The 15,540-nt window shown below is 39.4% G+C and overlaps 1 protein-coding gene across 8 annotated transcripts in view; it reads right to left on the bottom strand.

Moving 5' to 3' along the window:
* Positions 1 to 15,540, bottom strand: part of ZDHHC20 (zDHHC palmitoyltransferase 20) — an 86,907-nt gene that overhangs the window by 5,000 nt on the left and 66,367 nt on the right. Inside the window, exons 8-12 of one of the 8 annotated variants that reach the window (XR_005236559.2) lie at positions 14,283 to 14,415; positions 9,520 to 9,646; positions 4,583 to 4,672; positions 3,561 to 3,605; positions 3,094 to 3,209 (exon numbers count right to left, since the gene is read on the bottom strand). Coding sequence is in view for 7 of the 8 variants with exons in the window: in XM_008021697.3 (XP_008019888.3) it covers positions 672 to 709; positions 3,091 to 3,209; positions 4,583 to 4,672; positions 9,520 to 9,646; positions 14,283 to 14,415 (507 nt within the window). In the remaining variant the exon portion in view is untranslated. Of the gene's footprint in view, positions 1 to 631; positions 710 to 3,090; positions 3,210 to 3,560; positions 3,606 to 4,582; positions 4,673 to 9,519; positions 9,647 to 14,282; positions 14,416 to 15,540 lie in introns of those variants that run through there. The other 7 variants (XM_008021700.3, XM_008021699.3, XM_008021697.3 and 4 more) reach the window with 7 other exon arrangements.

The raw sequence follows: 15,540 nt of genomic DNA on the forward strand, positions 1-15,540 counted from the left end.
GACAAAAGTCGCTTTTTTTTTCTTCTTTTTTTTGAGACAGGACCTTGCTCTGTTACCCAGGCTGGAGTGCAGTGGTGCCATCTTGGCTCACTGCAGCCTCGACTTTCTGGGCTCAAGTGATCCTCCCACTTCGGCCTCCCAAGTAGCTGGGACTGCACGTGTGCATCAACACAAACCTGGCTAATTCTTTATTTTTTGTAGAGATGAGGTCTCACTATAACAAATTTAAGTATCTCACCCAGGCTGGTCTCTCACTCCTGGGCTTAAGTGATCCTCCCACCTTGAGCTCCCAAAGTGCCGGAATTAGAGGTGTGAGCCACCTTGCCTGGCCACCTTTTTTTCTTTAATTAATAAGGTACTGTTTACTGAAAAGGCCAGTGGTCCACATACCAGTCCTAAACTATTTTTATTAGTTTCTTCATTAATTTACCAACAAATAGCTACTAAGATTGTGCTATAAGGAATACAGAAAATGAGATTTTGGCAGGCGTTACATTCCAGTCTTTCCTGTACTGCCTAATTTTGCTGATACAATTAAAAAGACTAAAAAAAAGAACTGCAAACTGTTTAAAGATTATGAAATATGAAAATAAGCTGCATTTATTCAAGGATTACCTTTACACTATCTTACCTTGTTCTTATTCAAATGGTTAGTTATGAACAAGTGGTACTCAATTTTCTATTGCCACTGTTACATGGTTATTTGTCCCTGTAAGCACATAATTGTGTATGACATGACAAAAAAAAAAAAAGAAGTATTAAGTTTCTGGCTAAATAGTAAAATTGATTACAGCAAAAATGACTATTATGTAAATAAAAAATAGGCTTGTGGTGTCAACCATTTGTCTTCTTATAGAACCCAGAAGTAAAGAGCTAAACATTAGGAGTCGAAAGTTTGATTTTATGTTTATCCTGTGGAAATACCCACTGGCTTTAAAGATGTTGAACAGCAATAATTAAGAAGTTCGCAAAATGAACTTTTCCCTAGAGCTTTATTTTTTAGAGATGGGCCTCAATAGTATTGCCTAGGCTGGCCTTAAACTTCGGGATTTTTCCTTGACCTTATACAAAAGGTGTAATGATCCTAATGAAGATCCTAAAGATACTAATTTAAGAGAATGTTTTAAATGCTGCTAAAAGTCAAGACAACAAAAAAACCTCAGAAATTCTAACAGTGTTTTTAAGGGTATTTAGGGTATTTGCTACAGTTAGTACAAATGGAGCTAAATGTCTGGAATCGTTTTTCTTTTTCCTTTTTTTTTTTGAGACAGGGTCTTGCTCTGTCATCCAGGCTGAAGTGCAGTGGCATGATCATAGCTCACTGTAGCTTCAATCTCCCAGGCTCAAGCAACCCTCTCACCTCAGCCTCCTGAGTAGCTGGGACTACAGGCACATGCCATCAGGCCTAGAAAAATTCTTTCCCAAAGTTTTTGGTAGAGATAGGCTGTGTGGCCCAGGCTGGTCTCCAACTCCTGAGCTCAAGTGATCCTCCTGCCTCAGCCTCCTAAAGTGCTGGGATTACAGGTGTGAGCCACTGTGCCTGACCCAAAACCACTTTTCTATAGTGCAAGGAGATAATCACAGTGTTATTACTATTATCATTAAAAATTACCTCAGATGTGTTTTAGGCTGTAATGCTAGTTAAGTAGCCAGACAATATTTTAAACCCAGGTCTGATGAAAATTCTCACTTCAATTTTGCTGACTATTCCATACCTGAATCCTCAGTTCATAAATGATTAAAAGTCACCTAAAAAAGGTTAAAATATATTCAGTGTGCTCTTTTTTTTCTTTCTTCCCCGAGATGGAGTCTCACTCTGTCGCCCAGGCTGGAGTGCAGGGGTGCCATCTCGGCTCACTGCAACCTCCACCTCCCGGGTTCAAGCAATTCTCCTGCCTCGGCCTCCCGAGTAGCTGGGATTACAGGCGTGTGCCACCACACCCGGCTAATTTTTGTATTCTTAGTAGAGATGGGGTTTCACCATGTTGGCCAGGCTGGTCTCTAACTCTTGACCGTGTGATCTGCCCACCTTGGCCTCCCAAAGTGCTGGGATTACAGGCGGGAGTCACCGCGCCTGGCCAGTGTGCTCTTTTTAAACTAAGGCAGCAAAGAATGCAATGCTTTTCAAGAATTATTGTCAACTAAGCAAAAGCTGGGACCCTAAAGAATAACATTGCTGGCCAGACGCGGTGGCTCATGCCTATAATCCCAGCACTGAGGGAGGCTGAAGCGGGTGGATCATGAGGGCAGGAGATCAAGACCATCCTGGCCAACATGGTGAAACTCTGTCTCTACTAAAATACAAAAAACATTAGCGGGCGCAGTGGCAGGCGCCTGTAGTCCCAGCTACCTGGGAGGCTAAGGCAGGGGAATCGCTTGAACCCGGGAGGTGGAGGTTGCAGTGAGCAGAGATTGTGCCACTGCACTCAAGCCTGATGACAAAGCGGGATTCCATCTCAAAAAAAAAAAAAAGAATAACGTTGCTTATTCAGAACAGCCAATGCCAAAAGAACTTTCCACATCTGTGTGGAGAAATATGTGGCTGGGTTAACAAAAACCTGCAGTTGCACAGAAAAAAACATGAGCCACTATACTCTCCTCGCTCTATCCCTTCCTCATAGAAGCTACTAAGAACCACAAACACCCTATATATTTTACTTACTTATTTATTTATTTATTTATTTATTTGAGACGGAGTCTCGCTCTGTCCCCCAGGCTGGAGTGCAGTGGCGCAATCTCAGCTCACTGCAACCTCCGCCTCCCGGGTTCACGTCATTCTCCTGCCTCAGCCTCCCGAGCAGCTGAGACTACAGGTGCCGTCACCACGCCCGGCTAATTTTTAATATTTGTAGTACAGACAGGGTTTCACCGTGTTAGCCAGGATGGTCTCATTCTCCTAACCTCGTGATCTGCCTGCCTCGGCCTCCCAAAGTGCTGGGATTACTAAGCGTGAGCCACCGTGCCCAGCATATATTTAAAAGTTTCACATATTTTAGTATTTTTTAAATGTTACATTATTTTGAGTCTTCCACATGTATTATATCTCATGCTTTTCATCTGAACCAAAGCAGTGTTTCAAATGAGAACTACTACCTGATTTGACGATGCCTTCTTCAGCTCCATTCTCCAGCCACTGAGATTCACTGTCCAACAAACGGTTTTTTGATTCACTAAGTGGTTTGATAGGAAAAGGCTGATTTGAGCCACTACTGAAAAGAAGAGCAAACAACTTAATAAATAGCTTAATGCTCAACGATGAATACTTAATAAATTAATAAGCAGCAAATTAGTATTCCTTCTCCTAAATATGTGAGGGCAACTCATGAGATCTTAGTACTCTGAAAAAACTACCTTCAAAATAAAAATATGCCCACAACCCCCCATTAAATGGCTCTCTAGACCCAAGAATCTGTATTCCAATGCTGCCAATGAAAACAATTAGTCAAAATCTAAAAAGCTTCAGAGGCCAGTCTGAACTGTTCTTAATATGTTAATCGGGAACCATAGGCAGTGCAAGGACAGGTGGGGATCTATGTCTGTGGCCAGTACAAAACAATTACCTGTCATTTCCCAAGTTTTCTGCTTTCTACCTCTGCAGTTTAGATCTAAGGGGAAAAAATGATTCAGTGATTTAGCGTAGACTTATTTTTCTAGCTAAAAGATCCAGGGAGGGAGGGAATGGAGGAAGGAAAGGAAGAAGAAAAGGAAACTAATATTTGTTGGTTCCCTATTATGGGCCAGACACGATGCCAGGCACCTTATATACATCATCTCAGCACTCCAAATAACCTTCGGTGGTGAGCATCATTATCCCGGTTTCACAGAGGTGGAAACTGAGGCCCATAATTTAAGTGACTGGGGCCAGAACCCTAACAAACGTTAGAGCTCAAAGGTCTAAGGCTTTAAGCTACATTCTAAGACTTAGGGTTCTTCCAATATTAATATGCTAGTTTAGAACTTATCATTCCTCTTCTCCTACAACTTATTTCTGTAATGAATAAATTATGAATGTTTTACTTGGACAGAAGTATCTCTAGCTTCTTTAAAATTTCATTTAAAATGAACTATTACACTGAATGTATGAAAGTTTACTTGCCACGCAAATATTATGGGAAAATTTCCTCTAAGATGAAGTAATGAAAAAAAAATTGTATTTTTGAATTCTCATTATTTTGATAGTATATTAAAATTTGTTTATCAAAATAAAATGGTGATTAGTATAATGACTAATTTATTTGAAAAAACATAACTGACATAATCCAATCTAATCAAATCTTGAAAGGTCTTAGTTGCTTCCCAGCTTGCCCAGACATTTCCAGCTTTATGCGATTATCCTGGTTTAACTATTAATAAACAAGCATTCTCTTTCCTACTCTTAAGTGTTCTGGTTTAGATAATAAAAAATTATGGTTATTAGCACATATACCTTTATTAACCCACAGTTAAAAAATGTAAATTTCTCTTTCCCTAACTCTGCTGGTTTACTAAATCACTACTATATTACTCATAAGATGTACACACAACACATGTACACGGTTTTCTTTATGATGAATATGGAAAAGCGTAAGGACAAGAAGCACACCTTCTGGCGTACTCATTCTGGTTTGTAACAGAAGCTTGTTCTGGATCCATCCCCACAAGGCGAGTTGGAAAACTGCAACCATCACCCAAGCTGCATAATGAAAAAGAGTAATAATTTAAATAATGCTAAATTAAATCAAAATGGTCAAATTTCACACCCATTTTTCAGAGACACGGCATAAATTATCATAACTTGTCATATAAGGAAGTAATTCCTAAGATTTCTAATTTAGGTGTTATTACCTTGATATGGTTTGGCTGTGTCCTCACCCATATCTCATCTTGAATTGTAGCTCCCATAATTCCCATGTGTCTGGGGAGGGACCCAGTGGGAGGTAACTGAATCGTAGGGGTGAGTTTTTCCTGTGCTGTTCTTGTGAAAATGGGTAAGTCTCACGAGATCTGATGGTTTTATAAACGGGAGTTCCCCTGGCACATACTCTTGTGTCTGCCACCATATAAAATGTGACTTTGCTTCTCCTTGCCTTCCACTATGATTGTGAGGCCTCCCCAGCCATATGTGAGTCAACTAAACGTCTTTCCTTTATAATTACCCAGTGTCCGGTATGTCTTTACTAGCAGTGTGAGAACAGACTAATACCTCCATTGCAGACATAAGCCCTTTTCTTTCATAATTTACATACATTGAGAAACAATGTCTTCTGTGCCTATTAAGATTCTGATGCCTAGTATAGCACCCCAAGCATAGGTATTCAAGTATTTGAGTAACTGGCCTGCTTATCGTAATCATTTATGAGATCATTCAGGCTCAAACTGAAATTCATGATGTAGGTTCTACATATTTATTTATTCAACAATATTCATTAAACAAATATTTACTGAATGCCTATGATGTTCTAGGTACTATTTTAAGTACTACGGATATAGGAAATAGTGAACAAAAGAGAAGAAACTTTCTGCCTTCAAGAAGCTTACGGTCTAAAAAGAGCACACTTATGCCTTTTTTCATATTATCTAAACACATCAAAATTGTATACTACAGGGACTTTTACTTCTCGCCAAGATGGAATAACTGGTAAACTGTACATAGTCAGAAACTGAACAGTACAAAATTATTTTTTTAAAAAATAGGCAGCAGAGAACTGTGGTCTCAGAAAAATAGAAAACAAAACCAAGCAAGGCACAGCTTTCTGCCAGGACCGTGGCACTACAGGGGGTGGGAAACCAGGGCCCTGGCACTACGGGGGTGGGAAACCAGGGCCCTGGCACTACGGGGGTGGGAAACAAGCAGAACAAGGTAGTTTCACTGAATTGAGATGACAGAGGTGGGAGTTTTGAGGCTGAGGTGGGCCAGGTGCGGTGGCTCACATCTGTGATCCCAGCACTTTGGCAGGCTGAGGCAGGCGGATCACTTGAGGTCAGGAGTTCAAGACCATCCTGGCCAACATTCTCTTAGAGATGGTGAAATGCCATCTCTACTAAAAATACAAAAACTTGCTGGGTGTGGTGGCGTGCACCAGTAATCCCAGCTACTAGTGAGGCTGAGGCACGAGAATCACTAGAACCCGGAAGGCGGAGGTTGCAGTGAGTCAAGATTGCCGCACTGTACTCCAGCCTGGGCACTCAGCCTGTCTCACTTTGAGAGACAATGAGGCTCTGTCTAAAAAAAGAGGGGCTGAGGTGGCTTAAATCTATGGGACAGAGTTGAGAGAGAGCAAGATATGCAGAGAAATGGCTACAGAAATCTGCACTGTGGTGTACCTGAGTCTTCTGATAAACACTAAGCTGCACTTGTGAATCCAGGAAAAGAACAACTGGGAATAATGAACAATGAATAATTCACAGCACTGGGAAGCATTCACATTTGCCCAGCTTGACTGGGGCAATCTCACTGAACACATGGATTTGGTAAAAACTCCACATTTATTGGAGTGCTAAACTAGCCCTAGAGAAAGTACTACTCCGGACTCAACGTAATAAAGCTTAAAACAAGCCTCAGGCCAAGCGCAGTAGTAATGCCTCTAATCCTAGCCCTTCGGGAGGCCAATCTAGACAGGCAGCAAAGTAGCATTCAAAATGTCCACCACCCAATCAAAAATTACTGGACATGAAAAGTAGCACAGATGTGATCTATAGCTAAGAAAAAAAAGTTAATAGAAAAAAATCAGAAACTTAGCAATTTCAGTGAAAATTAGCAAACAAGACTTTTTAAAAATGATTATCAATGTACCTGTGAATTAAAAGGAAAAATAGATATAATGAAAAGATAAATGTAAGATATTAAAAAAAACCAAACTGAACTTCTAGAGCTGAAAAATACATCTGGGCCAGGCACGGTGGTTTATGCCTATAATACCAGCACTTTGGGAGGATGAGGTGGGTGGATTGCTTGAGGTCAGGAGTTTGAGACCAGTCTGGCCAACATGGTGAAACCCTGTCTCTACTAAAAATACAAAACTTAGCCAGGTGTGGTGGCATGCACCTGTAATCCCAGCTTCTTTGGAGGCTGAGGCAGGAGAATTGAACCCAGCGGACACAGGTTGCAGTGAGCCTAGATCGTGCCACTGCACTCCAGCCTGGGTGACAGAGCAAGACTCCGTCTCTAAATAAATAAATAAATAAATATTTTAAAAATCTTACGTGAAAGATTCATTGGAAAAGCTTACCAGCAGGCTAGACATTATAGAAGAGATCAGTGAACTTATGGATAGTAGCAGTAGAAATTAACCAAAATGAAGCAAACAGAGAAAAGAAGATGGCAGAGAAGGACAAAATAGCAATGACCTGTGGGTCACTATCAAGCAATTTAACATATGTATACATGAGTACCAGAAAAGCTGGTCAGGGAGGAGGTGGAAAGAGGGGAATAGGCAGAAAAAAATAAAGACATAATTGATGAAAATTATTCAAATCTGATGAAAACTATAAACTTACAGATCCAAGAAGCCTAATGAACCCCAAGGAGGATAAACACCAAGGAACTCATCAAACTTCTTAAAACCAATGACAAGGATAAAATCTTTTTTTCTCTGTCATCCAGGTTGGAGCACAGTGGCGCAATCTTGGCTCACGCAAGCTCCGCCTCCCGGGTTCACACCATTCTCCTTCCTCAGCCTCCCAAGTAGCCGGGACTACAGGCACCTGCCACTATGCCCGGCTAATTTTTTGTTTTTTTAGTAGAGACAGGGTTTCACCCTATTAGCCAGGAAGGTCTCGATCTCCTGACCTTGTGATCGGTCCGCCTCGGCCTCCCAAAGTGCTGGGATTACAGGCGTAAGCCACCACAACCAGCTGATACGGATAAAATCTTAAAAGTAGCTACAGGAGGGGAAAGGATAGTAATTTACAAACAATGAAATAAAGAAATTAAAGTCAGGCTGACTTTTCATTAGAAACAATGCAGACCGGAAGATAATGGAACATCTTTAAAGGAAGGAAAACTAAAAATAACGACAAAATCCTATAGACTTACAATTCGCTGTTTACAGAAAATAACTTCAAAATTTCTGTTTAGAGAAAATAACTTCAAAACAAGTAATCTGTGTTCCAACCAATGGGAGGGGGAAAATCTTGAATACATGAGAATGGATAAAGTATACAAAAGAGATGAATGAACTTGAAGATATAGCAATAGGATCTATACAAAATGAAATACAGAAAACAGACAAAAAATGAACAGTGCACCAGTGAGCTGTGGGAGGACTGTGAGTGACTGATAACACATGTAATTGGAGTCCCCACAGTAATAGGGGAAGGAGATGACAAAAGAAATAATGGTTAACAATATTTTCCAAATTTGATTAAAGCTCTAAAACCAGAGATCCAAAAAGTTCAACTAAACCCAAGCACAAGAAACTAGAAAACTAGATCAATGTATCATAATCAAATTGCATGAAGTAGTGATAGTCTTAAAAGTAGCCATAGAAAAAAACATTATATATAGACTAACAAAAATAAGAGTTATCACAATTTCTCATTATAAAAATGCAACCCAGAAACATAACATTTAGCAACATCTAAAATTTTTTGTTTTGTTTTGTTTTTGAGACAGAGTCTTGCTCTGTTGCCCAGGCTGCAATGTGGTGGTGCCATCTCAGCTCACTACAATCTCTGTCTCCCAGGTTCAAGCGATCCTCTTGCCTCAGCCTCCCAAGTAGCTGGGACTACAGGTGTGTGCCACCATACCCAGCTAATTTTTGTATTTTTAGTAGAGACTGGGTTTCACCATGTTGGCCAGGCTGGTCTTGAACTCCTGGCCCCAAGTGATTCACCTGCCTCAGCCTCCCAAAGTGCTGGCATTACAGGCATGACCCACTGTGCCTGGCCAACATCTAGAATTTTATACCAAGCAAAAATGTCTTTAAAAAATGAAAGCAAATAAGTCATTTTCAGACCAAAAAAAGGCAATTCAGTTAATCTAGGGGAAAAAACCCGTAACTCTTACAAATATGTCACTCAATCTTCAAAAATTTTTTCTTCTTTATGATGACTTTGATACAGAGCTGGCCTAAAATGGATGGAAATGGGAAAGAAATGGAAACTATCAATCATCTCAAGAATACACTCTCATTTACATTTGGGGTAAAATTGCAATATGTCGTTGGTCTTCTCCGATTTAGGACACAACAGAATACGTAATTCATTTCTGTGATAGGATCTTTGAAGTTGTGGCTAATAACCATACATTTTTATAATTCTTTATTTCAAACAACTTATTTGCATTTTGAAGAAAAAAATCTTATTTTCTTAGCAAATCATCTTTTTCTTCTACTTTCCATTCAAATATATAAACTCTCCTTAACCTTATCTAATTAAAAAATGAAAAATAAAATATTTTATGTATAAAAAATTGAGTTTTCATTCTCAAAGTCTGTAAGAATATCATTATATATTATATTCTCTAAATCTGAAGACATTTAACCAGAAAAAGATCACCACAGATGCCATAATCCCTGAGACCCACATTTTATAAATTACCTTGAAAATATTGGAAGTAGCCAATACTTCTTTTCATCACCAAAGACTTGCCTCCAATTTTTACTGTATCCAAGAGAGAAACCATTTCCATCAGGCCCGTATGAAAACGTGGGTGCGCGGAATGATTCTGTTAAATATACATACATATATAAACTAATTAATCTGTTTAAAAATTATAGAAGGGATGGAAAGTACCAATTTTCTTGCTTATATCTTTGACATCAAAAATTATAAATATAATTTAAAATAAATAATACATTGGTTGCAATTAAAAGATAAATTTCTGAAACTTCTTTTGGGAAAAAATAACACATTTAATATTTCATCAACCTTATAAAGTAACATGTCAAAATAATTATCAAATATTACTTAAAATCTAGTGTTATGTGCTCCACTATCTCTTGGCTTTTTTTTTCTACAAGATATTCTAACTCCTGCAACTTCACTCATTATTTATTAATTTCCTACTATGTTCCTGATAGCTTCGTACCAGATATTTGGGACTCAAAGATAAATTAGATAAAATTCCTATTGAAGAACCTAGAGTCTAGCAAAATTACAGTGTAATAAGTGCTAACATAGCCATGTTGTACTGGGAGCACAAAGGTGAAGGAAGCTAATTTTGTCTCAATGGGGGGCATATATGTGCTTTGGGGGTGCTTGTAGGGAAAGGTGAGCAAGCTGAGGGTGACCAGACCATTATTTCAAGCTTGGTTGTTAAGTGAAGTAGAGTGAGGTCTGGAGAAAGATACAGGCTTCACAAAAAATGTTTAATTTAAAAATAGAATGCACTTCAGTGTGTTTTATAAGCTAAGGATAAGAACCCAGGGCATTGGGAGGAATTGCTGATATAAACAAGTAAACTAAAAATTGAAGAAGGAATCCTAGAAGAGATGGGAAGGAGTCTAGAAAAGTTGTAAAGATCCACCTTGAATACCAGAAAAGACAACTTTCTTCCTCAGAAGCTAGAGACAGGTGAGAGTGATCGGTGTGAAAGAAGAAATGTTTGTATGAGGCTATAAACATGTGAAGATGAGAGTTTACTTGTGACTCCTCCTAATTTTTCTACTAGGGACTCATAAAATAGGTAAGGAGAGTGGGAGAATTGAAAATCTGGAATAACCGTCTTGGGTAGTAGGTGAGGGACCTGACCAGAAACGTGTGACATTACTGCCAAACACAGCTAAGGCCCTCAATGAGGCCTAACATCTTAAATCTGTAGCTACAGCAAACCTTACGGAGGAAGACATCCTTCAACAGCTTTCAACAGCCCCACTGTGCACAGGGATAAAGAGGATGGCTGGGTAACCAGAGCCATGAATTAGCAAAGGAATAATGGGAGAAAGTCTAGGCACCAAAGATGTAAGGAGCTGTTTTTGTCAAGAGCTGTTAAAGTCATTTATCATAGGATCTAGAATGGACATGGGTGAGAAATAAAACCAGAAGGGAAAGAAAAACTTAGAAGAAAACTGTTGGAGAATAGAAGACTCAGGAAGTACTTAGAATACAATAAACAGAGAATAACATATTCAAGTTTAAAATTTCATTTTCAGAGGCTCTTCAGTTCTAAGCAATAAAAAAGCTCAGAATCAAAGGGACTAGCTTGCCTGTTTGCGATAATGAAATTAGCTTAAATGCAGGAACTCACTAAATGAGGGTAAACGATCTCAAGGTGGGTAGGTGACGGTTATGAAGAAGATAGAGGTGATGCAGCAGAATAAGACACCCTCAAAAGATCCAAGAACAAACATCTGAATGTAGCAGTGGAGAACTAGCTAAACACCAGGGCTGTGGGAGATGAAGCTGTAAAAAAGTGGTGTGCTAAGCAATGTTTTTTCAAAGTGTGGGTTAAAACACCTTAACAGACCACAAAATCAACTGAGTGACTTGCAACCCGCATTTCCTTTTAAGAAACTAGAGAAGAAAATATCAGAATACACTGCATATAGTAGAGATTAAACAGGTTTTGTGAAACTTTTGCTTATTTTATTTATATAATTTTATAAATATTTGTGCAAGTTCTAAGTCACGATACAAAATGCTGCATTTCTTACTGTGGCCACTGGCAAAAAAAAAAGTTTGAAAAAGATTGTTCAAGACAACAGCAGGTTCCCTAGAAATGCCAGTCTCTCACATACCTACGGGGGCTGGGCAGGAAACAGAAAAGGCACGACTGGCAAGACAGTGTCACACCCTATCTAAATCCATGCCCTATCTTGCGCAGTCCACCCCTGCTTAGCTCCATTTCACTGATGCCGACTGGGAAAATGGGCCTACTACCACTAGATTCATCAGTTTTGAACAGAAGAAATCTGGTCTTCTTTGTGAAATCGCTCACATAGATATTATTGGTTGGGGAGAACTTAAGGGCTGCACTTTGCCTGTAGGCTGCCTTTCTGTCATTTTCAATTAAAGGTAAAGAGATGGCAGAATATTCTACAAAGATGACCAAAAAAAAGGAGTTAATAGGGATAAGAAATTTTGTTTACATGGAAAAGGGATGAAGGCATGATGGAACTGGAAGAGAAGGAACAAATCCTCACACTGGAAGCCCACCATAACTTACAAGACAGCTCAGTAACACAACACTAAAACGATCCAATACTAAAGCATCTACATGACTCACCCCAAATCCCTTATTCTTTCTATAATTAAAAACTGTTTCCCTCCAACTTACCTGGCAGATATATGGCTCTAATCTAGCAGGTGGATTTTAACTTTTTACAAAACATTACCATAAAAATCCTTATTCTGTGTCTTGGTATGTTAGCAGACACATGAATATTTCAATTATAGCATAGCAGGGCTTCTAATGTCAACAGTTCAGTGAGCAATGCAACCACTGTTGTTTAGGGAATGTTTGTCCAATTACTTGAATACCTTACTTTTCCCCCTATATGTTCATTTTTTAAAATGATCAAACAAAAAGAGAAATAAATGCTACTACTAGTGATACAATACATAAGTCTCACTGACAACTGACACAAAGATGGAAATAATGAGGTATGTCAAAAGCACTACTCCTTAGCTTCAGTCATGGAACATATGCCAGTTAAATGTGTTTAACTGTGAGGGAAAAGTAAAGAATATATATGGGCTGGGCAGGGTGACTTGCATCTGTAATCCTAGCATTCTGGGAGGCTTAAGTGGGAGGACCACTCGAGCCCAGGAGTTTGAGACCAACCTGGGCAACATAGCAAGACCCCATCTCCATAGAAATAAATAAATTAGCCGGGTGTGGTAGCACACACCTGTACACCCAGCGACTTGGGAGGCTGAGGTGGGAACACTGCTTAAGTCCATGAGGTCAAGGTTGCAGTGAGCTGTGATGGCACGACTGCACTCTAGCCAGGGCAACAGAGTGAGACTCTGTCTCAAAAAAAAAAAGAATATGGCCGGGCGCGGTGGCTCAAGCCTGTAATCCTAGCACTTTGGGAGGCCGAGACGGGCGGATCACGAGGTCAGGAGATCGAGACCATCCTGGCTAACACGGTGAAACCCCGTCTCTACTAAAAAATACAAAAAACTAGCCGGGCGCGGTGGCGGGCGCCTGTAGTCCCAGCTACTCGGGAGGCTGAGGCAGGAGAACGGCATAAACCCGGGAGGCGGAGCTTGCAGTGAGCTGAGATCGGCCACTGCACTCCAGCCTGGGCGACAGAGCGAGACTCCGTCTCAAAAAAAAAAAAAAAAAAAAGAATATACATGAAATACATTGTTATGTTTTAGCTAAAAGATAAGCTGTAATTGAGGATGTGAGGGTTTTCTTGTTTGAGAACAAACTTCCTTAAAGCATGTAAATCTACTGTCTATCTCTCATAGATTAATTTTTTTTGAGACAGGGTCTTACTCTCATTGCCCAGGCTGGAATGCAACGATGCAATTTTGCCTGACTGCAGCTAGTTTTTTTTGTATTATTAGTAGAGACAGGGTTTCTCCATGTCACCCAGGCTGGTCTCGAACTCCTGGACTCAAGCAATCCACCCACCTTGGCCTCCCAAAGTGCTGGGATTACGGGTGTGAGCCACTGTGCCTGATCTCTCACAGATTAATTTTTGAAATGACACTGTATAAACACAGGAAAGTTTTTTTTTTTTTTTTTTGAGAAGGAGTCTCGCTCTGCCGCCCAGGCTGGAGTGCAGTGGCCGGATCTCAGCTCACTGCAAGCTCCGCCTCCCGGGTTCACGCCATTCTCCTGCCTCAGCCTCCCGAGTAGCTGGGACTACAGGCGCCCACCACCGCGCCCAGCTAATTTTTTGTATTTTTAGTAGAGACGGGGTTTCACCGTGATAGCCAGGATGGTCTCGATCTCCTGACCTTGTGATCCGCCCGTCTCGGCCTCCCAAAGTGCTGGGATAGTTTTTATTTATTAAAATTTATAAAATAGTTCTTCACTTTTATATATAACACGTTACTGAAAATATGTTAAAAAGTCAATCTCATTTCCTCAACCTTCTCCAAAATAATGAACTTTATTATAAAACCATTGTTCCCATCCAGTCAAAATTAATTTTACTACAGAATTATTTTATTATTTTTACTTTTTAGAGACTGGGTCTCCCTATGTTGTCTAGGCTGTCCTCCAGGGCTCAGGGGCTTCTCCCGCCTCTGTCTCCTGAGTAGCTGGGATTATTAGGCACATGCCACCAATTCCGGATTCAGAATTGTCTTACACTTCTCTATCATCTGACCCTGTCCTTCTCTAGATTTCATATTTATTTATGGTCATTGTCCTAAGCAATTATAATTTATTTTAACCTACTTACCTATTGTTGTCCTATTTTTTCCAACTAGCCAGCAGTGGTAGCTGAAAAGTGAGAGGACGCTGATGAAGAACATTGCAGACACAAAGAAAAGAAAAAGTACGTGGAATTTTGCACGTGTATCTGTCAGTTCATTCTGAAGAGGAAAAAAAGAAGTTAATTTTGAGGAGAGTCAACCTCCAAAATATAATTTATAAGTTAGTTCTGCCTAAAGATCATTGAATATATCAAAATACTTGCCATATTTGAAAAATAATAAATTACTTAATATATCCCAATGCAACAACTGCAAAAGCAAAGAATTGGTATTATCAAAAAGCAACTTGCCTATCTAGGAGTTCAGGAAGTTATTTAAAATACTGTTCTTAAATTTTTTTTAATTTTAGCTTGGCATGGTGGTGTGTACCTGTAATCCCAGTTATTGGGGAGACTGAGACAGTAGGATCACCTGAGCCTAGGAGTTCTAGACCATCCTGGGCAACACAGTGAGACCCCGTCTCATTAAAAAAAAAAAAAAAAAAAAAAAAGCAATACTTTCAGTAATAAAGTGAAAAGATCAACTCTCATACCCAACACGTTTTCTTTTGTACTTTATGTATATATTCAAGCTTTCTCCAACATCCAACATATATAAGCTCCCCATATCTATACTAAAATATTTGACTATTTTATTTAGATTTGCTGCTAACTAAAAACTAATTGTGAAATATTTCTGAACTTCTCTAATCTCTATTTTCGGACCGCCCATGCCTTCGGCTGCTTCAATTCCTACTTTTTTCATCTGTATGTCTATAGAGCCTTTGTGCATAGTTAGCCGTTTTGACAAATAAATTTACCACAAGGTATTAATGAATGAAAACAGCTTCTCTGGTATCCCTTCTTATGGCTATATACATTTTAACAGACGCAAACTAGAGCCTAGAAGAAATTCCTATCTTTAATAGGAGGAGGAGGCCTTTAAATGTTAGCTCTTAAAATAAACCATATAGGCAAAGCACCTACTCCACCGGAGCACAAAGCTGTTCTGTTCTGCCTGATTTTAAAAGTATTATAGACTAAAAGAAGGCTATTAGCATTAGGTTATTTTGACATTGATCTTTTTCTCTTTTCTTCCAGAGTAACCAACATATGTTTCAAACGTTTCAAACGTATCAAGTGACTCTTCCATCTGACCGTCTTGTGAAGTGAATTTTTGTTAAACATATTCACTATAAACGTCACAAAAGATATCATGAGAATGTCATGGTAATGATATATTTTA

This window comes from Chlorocebus sabaeus, chromosome 3 (genome assembly GCF_047675955.1).
Source record: "Chlorocebus sabaeus isolate Y175 chromosome 3, mChlSab1.0.hap1, whole genome shotgun sequence".
Taxonomy (NCBI): domain Eukaryota; kingdom Metazoa; phylum Chordata; class Mammalia; order Primates; family Cercopithecidae; genus Chlorocebus; species Chlorocebus sabaeus.